Raw genomic sequence first — 20,423 nt, forward strand, 5'->3', positions numbered from 1 at the left:
AACGTTTTGTCTCCTATTGTCACAATTTATAATGTAAGATTTTAAAGATGTAATAAAAAGTTATCATGCACATCAATGATGAAGGAAGGACAGCCAAAGCAAGTAATATTTTTGCAACATTTTCATCATATGAAGCTGTGTGCTCAGGAGTTTCTCTGGGTCCGGTAACAGTGAAGTCTGCACAGATTCCCCAGGGGCCCAGAGCAGGCTAGAGTTTCATTTCTATACTGGAGAGTGTGGGTTTGTTGGAATAGACAGTGGGGGACATTTGGAGATCATAGAGAAAGGTGAAAGGCTTTTAAATAACATTTTGAGAACTTATCACCCCAATCCCAAGCTTTTAATTGTGTGACAGGTGTAGGTTATGGAATCATTTGAGCTTCAGGTTCCTGATCTGTAAATGGGGCAATAATAACGTCCATCTCAAGAGATTGCAGCCACGCAGTGGCTCACACCTGTAATCCCACCATTTGGGGATGCCAAGGCGGGCAGATCACAAGGTCAGGAGTTTGAGACCAGCCTGGCCAACATGGTGAAACCCCGTCTCCACTAAAAATACAAAAATTAGCCAGGTGTGGTGGCGCATGCCTGTAATCCCAGCTCCTCTGGAGGCTGAGGCAGGATAATTAAACCTGGGGGGTGGAGGTTGTAGTGAGCCAAGATTGCACTGCTACATGCTGCACTTCAGCCTAGGCAACAGAGCAAGACTCCGGCTTGAAAAAAAAAGAGACTGCTATGAGGATTAATTGACTTCCTACATACAAAGTACTTGGAATAGTGACTGGCATCTAGAAAGTCTTCATATAATAGGTTATTATTAGTGGCCCTACCATGTATGTTGGAAGTATGTTATCTCACTTAATTCTCACATCAACTTGGTGAGGTAAAAAAACATGATGGAGACTCAGTTTCCTTTTATGTGACATGGGAGAAAAATCTCATCCCTCCATCTTCCCACAGTCCCACAAAATGGCAGGGCTGGGAGTGTCAGCAGGCTAGGCCTGCCTGACCCCAAAGGCAGTGCACCACGGGGGAAACATAACGAAACATACTTTTGAGAAAGCTTTCCCTGGCATGTGAAGGATATCTCCAGCGGGCAGAAGTCCCAGGAGTCTAGACTAGAGATGATGGGCTCTTGGCCAGAGTGGTGAGAAAATTAAATTCGACAATTATGCAAGGTGGGCATATCAGGGCAACGTGGTGAGTGTCAACATGTAGGGAATGTTAGGAACAGACTTACCGCTTTCTGGTTCCGGACCTCAGTTATACCTCCTCGAAGAGCCTCAAGTCCTTCTGGCAGATGCTAGAAGCTGGGGGTGGGCTGGGCAGTGTTTGGGAAGAAGTGAGAGAGAGAGAGAGAGAGAGAGAGAGAGAGAGCCTGAGCTTAGAGAGAGAGAGAGAGAGAGAGAGAGAGAGAGAGAGAGAGAGAGCCTGAGCTTAGTCGGCTGTCTCACGGGAAATTCTTCCCAGTGTGGAACAGCCAGCTCTCTCTCTCCAGCCCATTTCTTCTTACCCCAGCCTCACCAAGAATAGAGAAGGATAGGAAGCTTTACCCTTGCAGGCTTCTCTCTCCCCTACCTCCACCCTGGTCCTAGCTGCAGAGGGAGGCCTCCCTGCAGATTAGACTCCGGCCGCACGCTGCTTCAGCCGGCTCCGTCTCTGCCTTCCCTGATTCCATTCCCTTCTCATCTTCTCTTTGCCTCCCACACACCCCTTTCCAGAAGCCCAACTCCTCTCGTAGTCCCTTCCCCTACCCCACGCGTGCTTCTGTGAGCACACACACGCTCACACACATACACACTCATACACAGCGGTTGTTTCTGCCATGAAAAGAATGCATCTGTGTTGGGGTTGGCCAGCTGCCTGTATCCCTTGCTGCTCCAAGCTTCCCAGCCGCATTCCACGAGAGGGTCCCTGGCCTTCAGAAGGCCACAGGAATGTCCCCACCCCCTGACTCTGGCCTAGCCTCCCCTTTCCAGAGTTTAAGAAAATAACAGTGAGTGAAAGGTATGTTTCTCTCTCCAAGTCTTTGAGGGGGAGTTGTAGGGAGAAAGAGGAAGAGGAGGCATTAAACGAGGTTCCCCGCTGTGCTCTAGGTAGAGGAAGGCAGAGAGATTCTGTGCTGAAGGACAGCAAAGCTCTAGATGAGGTGGGGATTCCTGGGAGGGGAGGGTTGGAACGCCCTGTCAGGAGCTTGGCTCGCTGTGCTCTGGGCCATCAGCAGGGTGCTACGAGACTTCCAGGGTTTTTTTTTTTCTTTTGGCTTGGCTTGGCTAACAGCTCCTTTCCAGACCCTAGTGCAAAGGTCCTACACAGAGATGGGGTAAGGCCTAAATGGAGAGATCTTGGAATGTAAAACCCTGTTGTAAAGGATAGTAATACCTTCCCTGGGTCTGACCAAAGGGAAATTGTAGCAGAGTCTTGCTGGTCTCAGCAGTGTCACTACAGGTGCCAGGTCCCAAACTTTGGTATTTGTCCACTTTGAGAATCTGGGAAAGTGGGAAGAAGACCCTTGGGAAAGAAAACAACCATCTGAGATACATAAATACAGTCAGTGCTGCAGCTTTGAGGATCACAAATACGTATGGCTTTAATCTTCCAATGATGGCAGCCAAGGACAGGAGTGACTCCCAGGCACCCTGCCCTTTAGGGGGAGTGGGCCTGTGTGAAGTACCCTGAGAGTGCAGCTTCTGACTTTGCTTTTGGAAAAAGTGAAGTGCACCCCCTTTCCTACTGCCTACCCATCCCCCCAGCACCCCCAGTGATTTCTAGAACATGCTTACATGTGGCTCCATGCACAAGGGGAGGAGAAGGGGGTTGTCTCTGGCCTCTACCCTGGAGCAGAGTATTCAAGAAAGTTGGAAGTTGAGGGGAGCAACCGACTCCCTTCTGAAGGTCTGAAATCCTGGTCGTTGTAGTATGTGCAGTTGGGAAATAAATGGGGTTAGGGAGGCATGGGGCATCTCCATGACGGAGTTGGGCCAACCGTGGGGTCTTCTCCCTACCCTGAATCTTAGGAGCGTGTCCCTGGCACCGTATGGAATGAGATTGATGACATGCAGGTATTTCGGATTCTGGACCTAGAGGATTTTGAAAAGATGTTTTCAGCCTATCAGAGGCACCAGGTAAGACCCTACACCCTCTGGCCTCTTGGGTTTTAACTTCCATATACCATACCCTTGAAGCCAAACCTCAGCTTGTTTTCTTTCTGCCTGCCTGCCTTGCCTTGCCTTGCCTTTCCTTCCTTCCCTTCCTCCTTCCCTTCCTTCCTCTCATGTATACTGAATGATTTTATTCTTTATGAGGTGATGATTTTATTCTTGCCGAGGATGTAGGTACGAAGTAGAGGTGCACAGGCTATAGGGGGAAACATCCTTGTATGGTTCATATTTATACACCAAGTATTGAAACGGTGTTTTGTCCATTTCTCTCTTCCATCCTGGAGCATCAGAGGTAGAGTCACAAGGCCTGACCACTGTGAACCCTTGCTCTTTCTGGCCCAGGATTCAGGGACTAGGCTTAGAAGGCATAATCACTTCTCAGACCACTTTTCCACCCCATTCTGTCTGTCAACACCTCTGTGAGACCGAGCAGGGGATGCTGCCTTGCAAGGAAGGCAGAAGGTGCTGCTCCACGTCACTCAGGGGGCTGGGGCTGGGGCTGGGGCTGGGCTTGGGGAGGCCTTGGATATTGCTCTCAAGGCTCTCTGTACAGGTGGCTGCCAGCAAGTCTGGTCCTCCACTCACAGAGAAAGTGTGGGGTGAGTTGCTGCCAGAACGCAGGGCGTTCCTGAGGTGGGAATCTCAAACTGTGCCGAGTACCTGTGGGGATTGCCAAAAGGGTTGCTTCTCAGACCTCACCCTCAAATGAATGTGATTCAGGAGATGAGCTGGGGCCCAGGAATCCGCATGGCAACTAGCACAGCGGGGGACCTTCCCTCTAAGTCAATTTAGGGAGTAACCAGCTTAGAAGCCTCAGGGAATTGCTTTCTCTCTGGCCCCGCCCCAGAGGGACTGATCCCTCTTGGGGCTGGGCTACCATCTTCCTTGTTTTCTCTACTTAGCCTAGGACCTCAGTCTCGAGGGTTTCCCCGGTGCCAATGAGTGGGTCCTGGCAATGGCTGGCTGTTGTGGCCTGGCTCCCCACTGAGCTGGAGAGGGTGCCCTAGCTCACTTTCTGCCCAGCCCCGATCTGTGGATGACCGAGGACACATGCAGCCGCTCCTAGGGCTCTGGCCAGATGATTGTTTGTTTAAATGTGGGTGCCCACAGCATCACATTCTCTACTCCTAATTCCAGGAGACATTTTTAACCCCATGCCCATGTCAGGCTGGCAGCTAAGGCTGCTGGAGCTGAAAGGAACTCTTATGAGCACTGGCTCCTGGGAGCCAATTCTCCACAAGTGGGGCTGAGGACAGAGGAGTGTGTGGCAAGCGTGCCAGGCTTGGTGATCGCAGGCCACCTCCTCGTTTGAGAGTCTTTCTGCAGGACAGGGCTCTGGCCCAGCCTACCCATGCTCCAGAGCCCTGAAGTGAGGCTGGGATGGGGCCAGTCAGGAAAGGTTATGGGTTTCCCAAACTGGGTCTGGGGCATCCCAGCTTGGTGAGTTGAGAAGATTTAAGACTGAAAGGCCCCCTGTCCTGTCCCTCTCACCTCTCTGAGCCCACACAGTGCAATCACCTGCCTCCCCTCACTCAGTGGGCCATCCAGTCTCTGGGACTGAAATCCCAGCAGCAGGACTGGAGAGATCCCGGAGGCCGTATGAACCTTGTTTCCTCCTCTCACAGCTGGTTGTGGGGTGGGGGAGGTCCTGGGAGTCATGGTCTTCTCTATGCCCCATGCGGGTTTTGAGTTGGTAGCTTCCACTCCATCGGTGTCAGGGAGAACAGAGGTGTGGGCTGTGCCTCTTCAGTTCCTATTGTACATCAAAGGACAGATGAGGGACAATGAGCAAATTCAAGGACACTTGCTTTCCTCTGCCTCAATAAACACAACTTTCTGGAGCTTCCAGATAGAGTTCATTTGTGACTCCTCCCCTATTTAGAAAGGTGAACTCATCCCAGGATGGAGGAATGTCCTCTACCCTATCTGCACATTTTCAGCAGAGGAAAAGGAAGAACAGGCAGCAAAGCCTGGGGTGGGAGAACTCAGGGCTTTGGTCTGCCCTGACTGGGGAGTGGTGGTCCCAGTGGGCAGATGGGAGGAGCTGCCTGATCTCCGCTTCGTTTGGCTTCTCCGTGAGTGCATGTCTGCTAGAAGCAGCTCCTGTCTAGTGCCGCTTACGGGTGCCTGTCTCCAACCATGGGTCTCACTGGGACAAAGTGGACAGTGTAGATGCTGAGGGATCCCCCTGTCTGTCATGCTATTTCTGGGTCCCCAAATGTCTTGGCTAATGTTGTGCATGTTTAATTCTCTGTTGGCTGTGGCTGCCGCCTAGGAGCTGATAACTAATCCTTCTCAGCAGGTGAGTTACTCTCGGGGCTCTGACAACTCCAACTTTTAACTGCTGTCCCGGGCTGCTGCTCTGTACTGGGCCAGACAGAGAGGACTTGTCCATTCCACCTTCTACCTTATCTCCCATTCGTACAGGGTGGTATGGGAGAGGGCCCCCAAAGAGAAAGAGGAAATGTAGCAGAGCGAGGTAATCAAATAGACCCCTGGCAGCAGTGGAGGTCTGTGTCTCCTGGAATGAGGAGAAGGCTTCTAGGTCTACTGTCTTACCCACCAGGCCAAAGGAGAGCCTTTCCTGTGAGGACACACAGGGTAGGCACTACACAGTTCACAAAGATAACCATGCAAGGTGGCCCCTGAAGCTGTGCAAGAGGGACCTCCCGGAGGAAGCACAGCACACTAGACAGCCTCCTGTCTACCTCACCAGGGGCCCAAGAGAAGGAGTGGGGCGGGATCAATGATTTCTCCGGAACCTGCCTGCTGGGACTCAGAGGAGAGAGTTCTGCCTCAGTTTCCATACCTCTGAACTTGTGGATGCTCTCCACCTGGGCACCTTGGGCTGTGCCTAAAGTCCCTAGGAGTCAGTAACTGTTCCCTCTGGGGGTCTGCAACCAGCTTCTCAGCATAAGCCTGAGGAAGGCCTCTGGGTTGGGCAGTGGGAGTGGGAGTTGATTCTGTGGGAGACACGGTAGGTTATGTCACATTGCCCAAAGCCACAGGGATCAGTCATGCCCTGACCCGCTGGCACAGCCCCTTCCCTCATTGTCCAGAATGGATAATTTCTTAAAGAAAGGTTGGGGGACTCCTCAGTGTCCTTCCCCAACCCATTGGAGCCTATGGAAAAGTCCCAGATACCTTCTCTTAAAGTTAGCCATTAGCCCCCCCTCCTCTCTCTCCTGTCTTTTTCTTCCCCCTTCCCCTCACGCCAGGAGCATTCCTGGATTGGTAGGAGGTGGCTGTTGCGGGGTGGGTAAGAGGAGGATTAGGGAACACACACCTCAACCGTCCACTTGACTTGTTGGTTGCAGAAAGAGCTGGGCTCCACCGAGGACATCTACCTGGCTTCCCGCAAGGTCAAAGAGCTGTCGGTCATTGACGGCCGGAGGGCCCAAAACTGCATCATCCTTCTTTCCAAGTATGTGCAAAAGAAGGTGGTTGAGTTGAATGCCTGGGGCACAAAGGGGGTGGAGGAATGGAGTGATGGCAGTCTTGGGCCTCTCCCTCTCTGCTGTCCCCTGGGAGGGGAGGGCATTGATCTAGAACTGTCTCCTGGGAACCTGCCTTGAGCAGCAGTTCGGGGCTCTGCAGGCAGGAAACTGCCCAGTCACGAGGCCCTTGCCCAGCCTGGTCAGCATCTGGCGGCTGAGTTGCTCTAAGCCCATGGAGGGCCTCGCTTGGCTCAGGCCATTGAGCAGCATGATCTCAGCACCTAAGCATTTCCCGCGGCTGCAGAACAAACAGGGCAGTATCTGCGCTAACAGCACAGCTTCTGTACCGGGGCCTCCTGCCTGAGCCAGGGTCAGAGGGCACCACCTCCCATACTATTCTTAGTGCTGCCCCAGCTGCCTCTGAGACATCCTCCCCCCTTTCCTCTCACAAGCCCCCCAGCCTCAGTTTCCCCCACTGGATGGTGGAAAGAGTTCTGAATCCCCAGGGTTCCCAATGGGGGTGCATGTGGAGGGGACAGGGAAGGGCTATGGGGCTGTGTGGCTTCTCCATCTCCCAGACAGCAAGACTGATTGGGACAGCTGTGTGGGAGCTGAGGCGCTGTCAGAAGACTGAGAGCGATTCTGTGTTCTGAGAACGAAGGCAGCAGGAAATTGCCCTCTTAGTGGCTTGCCGATAATCCTGTCCTCCCGTGGAGATGCTGTGCATTTTTTAAGCATGAGGAGGAGGAAAAGGATCAGGAACTCGTTGCCCTGTCCCTTTGGTCTACATTGAAGACATCTCTTTTACTCCCAAATGGCCCCTAGCAGCTCTGATGGATTATCAAGAGAACAGAGACCCTCACGTCTCTATTTCGACACTAAAATGCTCATTATCAAGTTTATGGACTGAATCATACTAGTTTAGTCTAAGAAGGCTTTGTAGAGGAGGTGAGGGGGGAGTACTATTAAATACATTCCCAAGTCCATGTTAGGGAATGAGGGAAGGCGGAGTGGTACCTTTTGGAGAAGAAGGTTTGAAGGCTGTCCTGGACTGAGGTGGGGTTTTGCCTTAGGTTGAAGCTTTCTAACGAGGAGATCCGGCAGGCCATCTTGAAGATGGATGAGCAGGAGGACCTCGCTAAGGACATGCTGGAGCAGGTGAGGACCCTCGTGGGAAGGAAGGGGAACTGAACCCAGGGGGCAGCCATGCCCCTTCCCAACAGCCCCCAGAGAGGCTACGATTTTTGGGTCAAGGAGAAATCAGGCTGGAAGAGTTAGGGAGAAGGTTTATAGAAACCTCCCTGGGCCAGCCCTTCTGGGGGAAAGCTGGAAAAGGTTGCGTGTTCTCCAGGAGTCATTCTCCCATGGCTCCCAAGGCAAAGTCAGATGAGGAATAGTGGTATCTTCCCCAAATCTCTTCCCCCTCAGTTTTTTTTTTTTTTTTTGGGGGGGGGATCCTTTGGGAAAGACACACACATGAGATCATCATCAGTTGGACTTCATTACAATTAAGAACTTCTGTTCATCAAAGGGAACGGTTACTGAGTGAAAAGAGAAGACAAACCTTAGAAGAGATTTGCTATACATACGTATAACAAAGATCATATTCAGAACAGAACTCTACAAATCAATGAGAAAATGATGAAGAAATCAACTTAAGAATGAGAAAAAGACTTGGGCGCTTCATGAAAGAGGATTTCCAAATAGACAATAAGCATATGAAAAGGTGTTCAATATGATTAGTTGTCAGAGAAATATAGTCAGCCACAGTAAGGGGGCACCACACACCCACCAGAGTAGCTAAAATTAAAAAGACTGACAATGCCATGTGCTGATGAGGATGTGAAGAAATTGGAATTCTCATGTGGCACAATTATTTTGGAAAACGGAAGTGCACTATACAGCTAAACATACACCCACCCTATTGCCTAGTAATCCCACTCTCAGGTGTAACTCCAGGGAAACGAGTACAAATACTGACTAAAAGAAATACACAAGAATATAGTTGACCTTCAATAATGTGGGGGCTGGAGGCATTGACTTTCCGTGCAGTCAAAAATCCACATATAACTTTTGACTTCCCAACAACTTAGCCACTAATTGCCTACTGTTGACCAGAAGCCTTACTGATAAGATAAACAACCAATTAACACATATTTTTATGTTATATGTATTATATGCTGTATTTTTACAACAAAGTAAGCTAGAGAAAAGAAAATGTTATGAAGAAAATCATTAGAAGGAAGGCCGGGCATGGTAGCTCATGCCTTAATCCTAGCACTTTGGGAGGCCGAGGAGGACAAATTACTTGAGGTCAGGAGTTCAAGACCAGCTTGGTCAGCATGGTAAGACCCCATCTCTACTAAAAATACAAAAATTAGCCAGGCGTGATGGCGCGTTGCCTGTAGTCCCAGCTACTTGGGAGGCTGAGGCAGGAGAATTGCTTGAACCCAGGAGGCAGAGGTTACAGTGAGCTGAGATAGCACCACTGCACACCAGCCTATGCAACAGAGTGAGTGAGACTCTGTCAAAAAAAAAAAAAAAAAAAAAAATCATTAAAAGGAGAAAATACATACATTGTTCATTGGGTGGAGGTGGATCATCTTAAAGGTCTTCATCCTCATTGTCGTCAGGCTGAGGAGGAGGAAGAGGAGTGGTTGGTCTTGCTGTCTCAGGGACGGCAGAGGCGGAAGAAAATCCACATACAAGTGGTCCTGCATAGTTCAACCCTGTGTTGTTCAGGGGTCAACTCTATTTATAGCAACTTTATTTATAAATCCCCCAAACTGTGAACAACCCAACTCTCCATCAATAGGAAAGTGAATAAGTAGACTGTGGTATATTCATACAGTAGAATCCTCAGCAATAAACAAACGACCATGACATGGATGAACCTTAGGCATTATGCTGGGGAGAAGCCAGACATAAAAGAGAGCATACAGCATGAGTTCAAGGACAGGCAAATCTGGTTAACGTCCTAGAATTCAGCTGAGAGCCTATATTCACTTGAACAGCTTACTGAAGTGATGCAAAATTACTTTCCTGGGGGATGGAAATGTTCTCTATCTTAATCTGAATGATGATTCAATGGATGGAGATTTGACAAAAATCACTGAACTGCACATTTACAATGGGTGCATTTTATTTTATGTAAATTATACCTCAAGTTTGTTTAAAAGGAAAGAAAAACCATTGAGCTGTACATTGAAGAATAGGGTACTTTAGGCCAGACGTGGTGTCTCCTACCTGTAATCTCAGCACTTTTGGAGGCTGAAGTGAGACGATCGCTTGAGCTCACAAGGGGAAGACCAGCCAGGGCTACATAGTGAGATCCTGTCTTTACAAAATAAAAAATAAAAAAAAATTAACCCAGTATGTGCTGCACGCCTATATTCCCAGGTACTCAGGACCTGAGGTGGGAGGACTGCTTGAGCCCAGCAGGTCATGGCTACAGTGAGCTATGATTATACCACTGCATTCTAGCCTGAGGGACAGAGTGAGACCCCATCTTTAAAAAAAAGAAAGAAATACTGTATATCAGTTACATCTGAATTTTAAAAAAGAAAAAAGAATTTCAGAGCTGGGTGCCCTGTCATCCCCTTCAGGCAGATGAAACAAATCTGTCCACACAAGGGTGTTTCTCTTTTTCAAGGCACCCTCCCCATCTTGACCTGAGTCAAGTGCTTCTCACACCCCGCACCCCATGTCTGCTGCTCACCAGTTGCTTGTGTGACTTGCGCCTGCTCTTTGCAGCTCCTCAAGTTCATCCCGGAGAAGAGCGACATTGACCTCCTGGAGGAGCACAAGCATGAGATCGAGCGGATGGCCCGCGCTGACCGCTTCCTCTATGAAATGAGCAGGTTGGGGCCGTGGGCATGGCGGGGATTCGAGCAGGTGGGGTTTTGGCAGGTGGGGCTGGGATTGGGGCAGGTGGGGTTCTGCCAAGAGGAAGGGGACGGAGGTGGGCAGGCTCGAGAGGAGGCTGGAGCTGGCTCCTGGAGCTGGGGCTGGCCTGGGTAGGGGTGGGATACCTCAAGACATGGCTCACCTTATCTACAGGATTGACCACTACCAGCAGCGACTGCAAGCCCTCTTCTTCAAGAAGAAATTCCAGGAGCGGCTGGCTGAGGCAAAGCCCAAAGTGGAAGGTAGGGCTGAGGGTGGCGGGGGGCTTGGGGGGGGGGGGCAGGGGAGAAGGGGGGGGGGGGGGGGAGCCAGTGAACAGGGGCAGAGGGAAACCCCTTTCTTATTCTCAACCCCAAAGCAAAAGCAAAACCTCAAAGACAAAATGTAAAATGATTATAAAAATATGCACTTGCTTATATTAGCACATGCACCAACCTTGTGACATGTTCCTTATGCCTCAGCATGCAAGCTCTCCAAGGTGGGGCGTCTATTGACATCTGCCCCAGCATGGGATGGAAAGGTAGAAAAGATAATAATAGCCACACCTACAACAATGCCTGGCTGGGACTGAGCTCATCGGTCTTTACCCTACTTGAGAGGTACTAGGCTCATAGAAGACTTCTGGGGCACGTGAGTTTAAGTGTGAGCCATTCGGAAAGTAGGAAACTGCACAAGCTGATTTCTAGAGGCACCTGATTTTCTGAGTCAGGGAACACCTCCAACACAGGCCATTTCCAGATGAGAAATTTGTAGTTCAATGAGAACCACGCGCCAAGCACTGTGTGAAGCACTCTGCTTGGTTGGTCCTCATTTGGTCATCACAGGAATCCCACGGGTGGGTGCTATTATTAACTTCCGTGTGCTTCCATTCTCTCCTCTCTAATGTCCCGAGGCTATGACACTGGTGAGTGGTGGAACCAGGGTAGGAATGCAGATGGCTGATCTTCAAAATCAGTCCCTTCCCTCTTGTCCTCTAGTACTTCCCAGGGGCTGCCTGTGCTGATGGCAGAGTAGGGAGGGGTGTGGAGTTGTTGGGAGAGGCAGGAGGTCAGGATGGTGGGCAGACATGTGGACCCAGGAGGCAATAAGCAGGAGAGGCTGGGAGGCTCATCTGTGGAGAGGACAGGGTCGGAAGAGTGGAGCAAGAAAGCCTGTTACCAGGATGTTGAGGTTACCAGGCTGGGGGCAGAACAGAGCATGGGCACCCCCTGCTGGACACCAGGGCCAGTCAGTACTCCCTGAGATGCCCAGTCCAGAGAGTAGCCCTTCCTGAAATCCATTGAGATGCTTCAGGGAGAGTTTTTAGATAGGGTGGAACATGTAGAGTTAAGGCAGACACTTTTTGTAATCAGATCTCGTTGCCCCTCACACTACACACGCACACGCATACACACACACAGCAAGGGACCTACAGGTGGTAAGCATAGATAACAGCAGTGACTCTCCATTTCCAAGGTCTGGCCATATCTCCTGCCCTGGTGATGGGTGAATCCTTATCTTCTTCACAGCTTTCTTTCATCCTGCTGCAGACTGCCTTTGGAGCATGCAGCACAAATAAGGGGTTCAGCGCAAGACCTGTGTGCACAACTATTTGTATATCTTGGGTCAGTGGAACAAACATGAGCAATTGCCATTTGGAGATTCAGAACCAGAGTAGCTTAGCCACCAGAAAGGTTTAATCTCACACAGTTTCCTGCTCCCAGGAGCCTAAGAATTAGTCAGTGGAGGCCGGGCGTGGTGGCTCACACCTGTAATCCCAGCACTTTGGGAGGCTGAGGTGGGCGGATCATAAGGTCAGGAGATCGAGACCACTCTGGCTAATATGGTGAAACCCCGTCACTACTAAAAAATACAAAAAAATTAGCCGGGCACGGTGGTGGGTGCCTGTAGTCCCAGCTACCGGGGAGGCTGAGGCAGGAGAATGGCATGAACCCAGGAGGTGGAGCTTTCAGTGAGCCGACATGGCACCACTGTACTCCAGCCTGGGTGATAGAGCAAGACTCTGTCTCAAAAAAGGAAAAAAAAAAAAAAAAAAAAAAAGAGTCAGTGGATACTCAGGAAAGAGTCTCCCTTTGATATCAAGCTAAGCCAAGTAAGATGTGTTTGGGATAGCAAGATCTGCTGCGGAAAGCTACTCTTCTACCGCTCTGCTCTATAATAATTGCTCTGTATAGCAATGGCTGCTGTCCTTGTATAGACCAGACACAGGTCTCTTTCCTCTAAGAGCTAGATAGGAAAGAGATGCCTGAAGTTGTGTATTATAGAATCAGATCAGTGTGTGTGACTGTAGGTGGAGAAAAGAGGAGTGTGCAAAGATGGGATTCTTATTCTTCCTTCCGGTTCTCCCAGAAAGTATTCCTGGAAGAGCTAAGATTTAGCCTATCCCAGCTAGGTGATGAGCTGTTGACACCTGCCCTCCTAACCCCAGCAAGGGCTCTGAGTCCATTTGCCAAAAGCCAGTTCACCAAATTTGACAAATTTTCCAGTTCTTCTATGAATATATTCATGAACTTATAATTCTTGAATATGTTCTTCTTATGAATATATTTATTGCTGAATACACCACATTTACCGATTCTTATTATAAATACATTCACCAAATGTAGTCAAGATGAATATGGTTGCAAATGTAATATTCTTATGAATATATCTAAAATGTCAGAACTGCATCTGGGCGTTTTCCCATTTACACTGATTTCCTTTGAACTCTTGTCATTTTCTGTTTTGCCAACATTTTAGCATTTTTAGGAGGATTCCTTTGCAAATTTTCCAAATAGCATATAAACCTTAGAAAAAACATCCCAACCAATATAAATTGCCAAAAACTTTCCTAAGTATTCTTTTTAAATAAACTTTTTTTGAAACATAACATGCATATGGAAAAGTACACAAATCCTAAGAGTCTTACTTGAGGAATTAAAAAAGGGAGCCACATGTGTAATCAATACCCAGGTCAACAAATACAGCTTCCAACCCCCCGGAGCCTTCTTCATGTCCCCCTCCCAAACTTTACCCCTTCCCTCCTCTCTGAAGGTCAAACCCATCTTGACTGCCAGATTAGTTTTAGCGGTTTTGAACTTTATTTTTTAAATTTTTACTTATTTTTTTTTGAGACAGGGTCCTGCCCTGTCACCCAGACTGGAGGGCAGTGGTGTGATCTTGGCTCACTGCAACCTCTGCCTCCTGGGCTCAAGGTATCCTCCCACCTCAGCCTCCCAAGTAGCTGGCACTACAGGGACATGCTGCCAGCCTGGCTAATTTTTGTATTTTTGTAGAGAGAGGGTTTCACCACGTTGCCTAGGCTAGTCTCAAACTCCTGGGCTCAAGTGATCTGCCCACCTCGGCCTCCCAAAGTGCTGGGATTGTAAGCATGAGCCACCGTGTCTGGCCTGTTTTGAACTTTATATGAATGGAATAATAGAGTATGAATAATTTCATGCTGGTGACTTCTGCTCAACATTATGGTTGTGAGTTGTCCCTAGTGTTACGTGTAGCAGTGGGTTATTCATTTTCAGTTCTGCATTGTATTCCATTATATGAATACACCATAATTTACCCATTTGATTTGGAATTTAAAAAACCTAGAAACAACCCAAATACTCACCAAGAATAATGTGGCTTTTAGGTTATAGAGTATGTACGTGTTCAACTTAAAAGCTACTGACAAACCTTACTATTTATTTTTACAATTTTTTTTTTTTTTTTGAGATGGGGTCTCACTCTGTTGCCCAGGCTGGAGTGCAGTGGTGTGATCTCGGCTCCCTGCAACCTCTATCTCCCGGGTTCAAGCAATTCTCCCGTCTCAGCTTCCTGAGTAACTGGGGTTACATAGGCGTGTGCCACCACACTCGGCTAATTTTTGTATTTTCAGTAGAGACAGGGTTTCGCCATGTTGGCCAGGCTGGTCTCAAACTCCTGACCTCAGGTGATCCGCCTGCCTCAGCCTCCAAAAGTGCTGGTACAGCTTCTTTTTAACAGTTACTTATTTCTAACTGTGTTCAAAGCTTTCTACAAACTTTTAGCCAAGTCATTTTCATTTTATTTTCCTAGCAGCATCTTAAAGCATGTTCAGTTTGGCATAAGCCATAGATCACAGGATAATCTGGTCTTTTTGTTACCACACTGAATATTCAAAAATCATATTCTGTAACTAGTAGAGAAAGTCTCAGGATTTGTGCCCCCCTTCTGCGCACCCACCATAAAGACATCATAGCTGAGGAAGGGCCAGAGCGCACACAGCAGAATGAATTATTGAAGTTTTGGTTACTGTTAGCTTAGTTTGTATTTCTAGCAAAGATATCATTTAGAGCATTGGAGGAAAATGGTTAAGATGCCCAAAGGTTGGAAAAATCTTAAAAATGACATTCAACAGTACGTCAAGTAGCTTATTTCATCAAATCTTAGACACTATCAACTGAAAAGCATGCCATTATTTTATAGAACAAAAATAATAGAATATTATAATCGAGGACATGTTATTTAGTTGATGAATTTTTTTTTTCTTTCCAAAAAACCAATAGAATATAGCATTTCAAGACAGGCAGAAGCAATCCCATAATAGGTAAAATACTGAAGTTAAGTGCTAGGTTTAGAAAAGTAAAAGTGTCATATTTATGAGTATATTCATGGAAAGAATATCTGAATAATCTTTTTTTCTTTTTGTTTTTGAGACAGTCTCATGCTGTTGCCCAGGCTGGAGTGCAGTGACACAGTCTTGGCTCACTGCAGCCTCAGCCTCTTGGGTTCAAGTGACACTTTTGCTTCAGCTTCCCAAGCAGCTGGGATTATAGGCACATGCCACCACACCCGACTAATTTTTTGTATTTTTAGTAGAGACAGGGTTTCACCATGTTGGCCAGGCTGGTCTCGAACTCCTGACCTCAAGTGATCTCCCTGCCTCAGCCTCCCAAAGTGCTGGGATTACAGGCGTGAGCCACTGCACCCAGCATTCTTAATAATCTTTAAGTACATGTAAGAAAAGATCTTCTGAAATTATCTTCTTGGGAAGAGTTGGCATGTCCTACAAATGGGGTGTCTGGTGAATTGGCCTTAGTGAAAGTGTCTGCTTCCCCTGGAGGTGGGTGAATGTGAAATCGATGGGTCTGCTGAGCAGTGGGTATAATCTCTGCCTCACTGAGAGTTGAAGACATTTGACAGCCCCTTTTCTGAACTTTGTGGTGGCATCTTCCTGGGGTGCAATGGGAACCACTGCCCTGCCTATCCCATGCAGGGCTCTGACCTGTGCTTCCTCTCCCAGCCATCCTGTTGGCCTCCCGGGAGCTGGTCCGCAGCAAGCGTCTAAGGCAGATGCTAGAGGTCATCCTAGCCATAGGCAACTTCATGAACAAAGGGCAGCGTGGGGGTGCCTACGGGTTCCGGGTGGCCAGCCTCAACAAGATTGCTGACACCAAGTCCAGCATCGACAGGTGAGGACCTCCCTTCCTGGCCACTTCCTTGGCCTCTATCTCACCCTACCCTGGCCTCTCACATCCTCCCTCTATTAGGACGGGCACATCCTAAGACTCATCACCCCTTTCTCTTAACACCCCATCCTAGTTTCCCTCTGACCCTCGTGCCCAGTTTCCTCTGTCACTTACCACTGACCTGACTTTCGTCCACAGAAACATCTCTCTGCTCCATTACCTGATCATGATCCTGGAGAAGCATTTTCCTGATATTCTGAACATGCCTTCAGAGCTGCAGCATCTTCCAGAAGCTGCCAAAGTCAAGTGAGGGGCCTCTCCAAGACTTCCTTCTCCCCATCATGACCCTCATTCTTGTCTTACTTTCCTCTCTTGGGGTCTACTCTGGGCTTGATGATGGCTGATGTGAGACCTCGGTTCTTGTCTTCTGAGTTTAAAAGAATTTAAACAGACACACAGCAAAGGGGGTATAGCATAGAACAATGTATTGCAAAACAAGAAGAATATCTTGTAAGTTAGATGCAGAATAGACAGGACACCATGAGAGAGAGAGAGAGCATTCAGGGCGGGCTTCTTGTAAGGATGAGACAGCCAAGACCGGCACTGGGAAGACTCCCATTATGGGAGACTTACATGATACTGGGAAGACTCCCATTATGGGAGACTTACATGATAATTCATAAGGAGGTGGGAAGAACTGTTATTAGGAAGCAGGCTCTGAGTGGGCCTCTGGGTGCACATGTGTAGTAGCTATGCGTGCTTTTTCATATATTGCATGTCTCATTAGCATCTTACATTTCCACCTAGGGGTGTGTTTTTTTTTCACTCTTATATAATGAGCAAAGGGCCAGTATGACGATAGGTAAAATCAAAATGCGCATGCTTTCTAGAGGGGAAAGTCCCTACTGCAGATAGCTTTGCTTGAATGAGCTCATTACAATGCGAATGCTGAGGTTTATTGTGCTGACTGTATGGGCACCACCATAGTTGCTGTGTTCTGAGAACATGCTCACTTCCTTGACTACCTATCCTGTCTCAGGGTCTGCTTCCGGGAAAACCAAACAAAGACAATTTGCTCTTAAATCCTTATTTCAGAGATGCTTCCAGAAAATACCAGTAGAAGAATGGGGAAATGAGCCAGAGATAGAAAGAATGCCAGTAACAAACATTATTACGCCCGTTACCACTCACGGCAATTGGTGCTTAACCCCATGAGGAATTCTGGGAAACAGTGTGGAATACTTACTTCAGTTTTCCCACCCGAAGGGCAAGGTTGCTGGGGCAATCAGACAGCATGTCCTCTCAGTAAGTTGGCTGAGGGGCTCCGCAGGGGCAGGGAATAACTCTCTGGCCACAGGTACAGGTGGAAGGAGCTTGGCCTCAAAAAGAGAGTGTGCATACAGTTGGAAGAGTTGGGGCCATGCCCTACAATGGATGGTCCAAGGAAATGTGGGTGGGGCACCAACAGCATCTGCTAGGCAAGAAATTAGACCTGAACATTTAGGTGATAGATGTCATCTCCAGGAAAACTAGAAACATAGTGGTCCATGGCTCACTGGTATCGAATGCTATTGCTTGCAGGATCACATAAAGAGCTCATAAGCATTACCTGGTAGTAATAAAAATAAATAGTCTAAGCCAGAAGCCACAGGTTGGAAACGTTCTCATGTTGCAGCATGACATTTCTGACCTGGAAAGATCTATAGAACGCAGGTTTCACCTTGTTAATTTATAGATGCACAGACAGAGGCACGAAGGGGAGGTGCTTTGTCAGGGCCATCAGTGGCCACACCAGGGCTGGAACCCAGGCTCACCGACTCCCAGGCCACTGTGCTTGGCTCTGCCCTCTTCCTGAACCAGCCTTAGCACCTCAAGGCGGGAGCTGATGGTCCTCATTCCCCTCCCTCTGTGTCTCCTCACAGCCTAGCAGAGCTGGAGAAGGAGGTGGGCAACCTCAGGAGGGGCCTGAGAGCAGTGGAGGTGGTGAGTACCTCGTCAGTGCCTACCTGGGTGAGGGCTGCTGTCGGCAAACGCTGTTCATCACTGCACCCTAAGCTCCTACACAGGGGTGAAAAACAACAGGCACAGTGGGTACAGCTTCTAGCACAGGGTCAGCCCTCCCAAAAGATAATGGGATTACTGGGGCTTAAGTCTGAACCTTTTAAAAGGGGTCACCCGAGACTATACCCATGTTACTGTCCAACTTGGTGTTTATTTGGCAGTGGAGTGGAATGAACCATACATCTGACCGATGCCTACACTGGATTCAAGTGCATGGCAAAGAGAATCCTCATCCCTTGACTGCCAGCTAGGGGCAGGAAGCACACAATGTGGCAGTGGGACCGATGTCCTCAGAAGGTTCTTCCTTAAGTCTCTCTGCCTCTTTCCTGGGCCGGTGGAGGACCCAGGTCTCTTGTTCCCACCATTCCTGTTCTGATGGCTTCTCGGCTGATACCATCTCTGGCCCGAGCCTTCCAGAAAACACCAGTAGAGTAGTGGGGAAGTGAGCCAGACTGGCCCAGTATGGGGACCACACAGGTCCCCCAAACCTAGGAACAAGAGACCCTTCCCATCTTCACTGTGGAGAGAGGCAGTGGGTAAGGGGAGAATGGATTTGAGAGACAGATTAAGGATGAGAAAGAACATTTTGTTGCCACTGTGGTGGGGGAAGATGACTTCCAAATTTACAATTGTATAGGCCTTTTAAGTGCTGCTCAAAGTGTGATCCATAGGCCAGCAGCCTCTGAATCAGCTGGGAGCTTTAGGAAAATATCTCTAATTTGTGCATGACTCACCTGAAGTCTTGTAACGATGAGTCTTGTTAAAATGCAGCTTCTGATCTTGTGGGTCTGAGAGTCTGTATTTCTCATAATTTCCCAGGTGATGCTGCTGGCCCCAGGTCACACGTTGGGTCTCAGTGCTCTACAGAAAGAAAGACGGCAGGGTGGGCTGGCTGCTAATGCTCATAGTCTTTGCCATCCTTAGAACTTTGAGACGCAGGGTGTTCCCTCTTCCAAAGGGCTCAATGTCCTGTGAGTGACAAGAAGGATGGGAGACGTGGTGACCCCTGCACCCGACTCTTATCTTGGCACCAGTCTAAGCAGCACTTCGCCCTCCCTCCTCAGGAGCTGGAGTATCAGAGGCGCCAGGTGCGGGAGCCTAATGACAAGTTTGTCCCCGTCATGAGCGACTTCATCACAGTGTCCAGCTTCAGCTTCTCAGAGCTGGAGGACCAGCTAAATGAGGCCAGGGACAAGGTAAGGGTGCCCCAACCCCCACTGCTTGCCAACGCAGCCTTATCTAAACAAGCGCCTTCACCCATTCCTACCACAGACAGTCCAGGAGGGACAAACCCAGAGTTACAGAGCTTTGAGAGAAAACCATTTCCTCACTCTTAACAAGACAAGCCATGATAACCACATACTGCAAGGATCATGGTCCATTTATCAGCTATCAGGCATCATGTTAAGTGTTTTAGTTCCCACTTGACAGATATGAACACTAAAATCAGAGATGCTAAGTAACTTGCCCAAGATTGCCCAGCTGTAAGTGATAGCACTGGGTTAGACTCTGACACTACAGCTCAGCGGTGGACACAATTACTCTGCCTCTATCTGCTTCTCACCCTAACATGCCCATAGACCTCATGTATGGGGGTCTTATTAAAACACGGATTCTCATTTAGGAGGCCTGGGCTCTGAGATTCTGCGTTTCCAACAGGAGGTGAACCTGCTGCTAGTCCAGGAAGCACACTTTGAGTAATGAGATCTTTCTTAGAGGATACTGAGTGGGTTGAATTAACAATGGTAGCGCTCAGTAAGTCAGAATAGTGCCTGGCATATATAAGTATAGCTACTCCTTTATAGCCACCAACTCATCTAACTCCCCAACACCACTATGATGTAGATTCTATTATTCCCATTTTACAGAGGAGGAAGCTGTGGCACAGAGGGGTTATTCACCTGATAACTAGAGGATCTCTGAAGTTCTGAGTTCTGCCAGGCTCTTCCTGACCTCAGGAAGGGCTTCCCAAGGTCTATACCCCTGATCTCATGCCTACCCCTTACAGGCCCAAGGGTGGCTGTAAGGTGGACTGTGAGTGAACCCGACTCTTTACCCGTTTCTCCTTAGCCTTGTCTCTGATCTTGATGATGATGGGGGTGTCTTCTCGCCTCTTCCAGCCCTGCCCCCTGTGCCAACAGTCCCCAGCCTTGCACTGGGTTCTGCTCTGGCTAGAACCCAGCTAACCTCAAGGGCTGAGCCCAGCATGCTCCAGGCACTCTCCACCAACCCTGTTCTCTCCTTTGACAGTTCGCCAAGGCCTTGATGCACTTCGGGGAGCATGACAGCAAGATGCAGCCAGACGAATTCTTTGGCATCTTTGACACCTTCTTGCAGGCCTTCTCAGAGGCCCGGCAGGATCTAGAGGCCATGAGGAGGAGGAAGGAGGAGGAGGAGCGGCGGGCGCGCATGGAAGCCATGGTGAGGGGCCGTGA

General features: G+C 48.8%; 1 protein-coding gene and 1 long non-coding RNA gene across 8 annotated transcripts in view; one reads left to right on the plus strand and one right to left on the minus strand.

Annotated features, from left to right (window-relative positions):
• Window positions 1–20,423, plus strand: part of DAAM2 (dishevelled associated activator of morphogenesis 2) — a 114,089-nt gene that overhangs the window by 90,347 nt on the left and 3,319 nt on the right. For 5 of the 6 annotated variants that reach the window (XM_021937219.2, XM_021937220.2, XM_021937222.2 and 2 more), the window contains exons 15-25: window positions 3,018–3,125; window positions 5,437–5,463; window positions 6,479–6,585; window positions 7,672–7,756; window positions 10,352–10,458; window positions 10,658–10,746; window positions 15,762–15,930; window positions 16,126–16,233; window positions 17,850–17,910; window positions 19,053–19,184; window positions 20,239–20,409. In XM_021937219.2, coding sequence (XP_021792911.1) covers window positions 3,018–3,125; window positions 5,437–5,463; window positions 6,479–6,585; window positions 7,672–7,756; window positions 10,352–10,458; window positions 10,658–10,746; window positions 15,762–15,930; window positions 16,126–16,233; window positions 17,850–17,910; window positions 19,053–19,184; window positions 20,239–20,409 — 1,164 coding nt within the window. The remainder of the gene's footprint in view (window positions 1–3,017; window positions 3,126–5,436; window positions 5,464–6,478; window positions 6,586–7,671; window positions 7,757–10,351; window positions 10,459–10,657; window positions 10,747–15,761; window positions 15,931–16,125; window positions 16,234–17,849; window positions 17,911–19,052; window positions 19,185–20,238; window positions 20,410–20,423) is intronic. The other variant, XM_021937224.2, reaches the window with a different exon arrangement.
• Window positions 657–10,417, minus strand: LOC108585437. Of its 2 annotated transcripts, XR_001901746.2 has the most exons (6): window positions 10,317–10,417; window positions 9,845–9,935; window positions 9,175–9,232; window positions 6,448–6,618; window positions 2,383–6,124; window positions 657–1,321 (listed from the first exon to the last, which is right to left on the minus strand). It is a non-coding gene; the product is annotated as an uncharacterized LOC108585437 (long non-coding RNA). The 2 variants fall into 2 exon arrangements; XR_004184271.1 differs by lacking the exon at window positions 657–1,321 and having other exon boundaries at window positions 3,298–6,124; window positions 9,175–9,935.

The sequence above is a fragment of the Papio anubis genome, chromosome 6 (genome assembly GCF_008728515.1).
Source record: "Papio anubis isolate 15944 chromosome 6, Panubis1.0, whole genome shotgun sequence".
Lineage (NCBI taxonomy): Eukaryota > Metazoa > Chordata > Mammalia > Primates > Cercopithecidae > Papio > Papio anubis.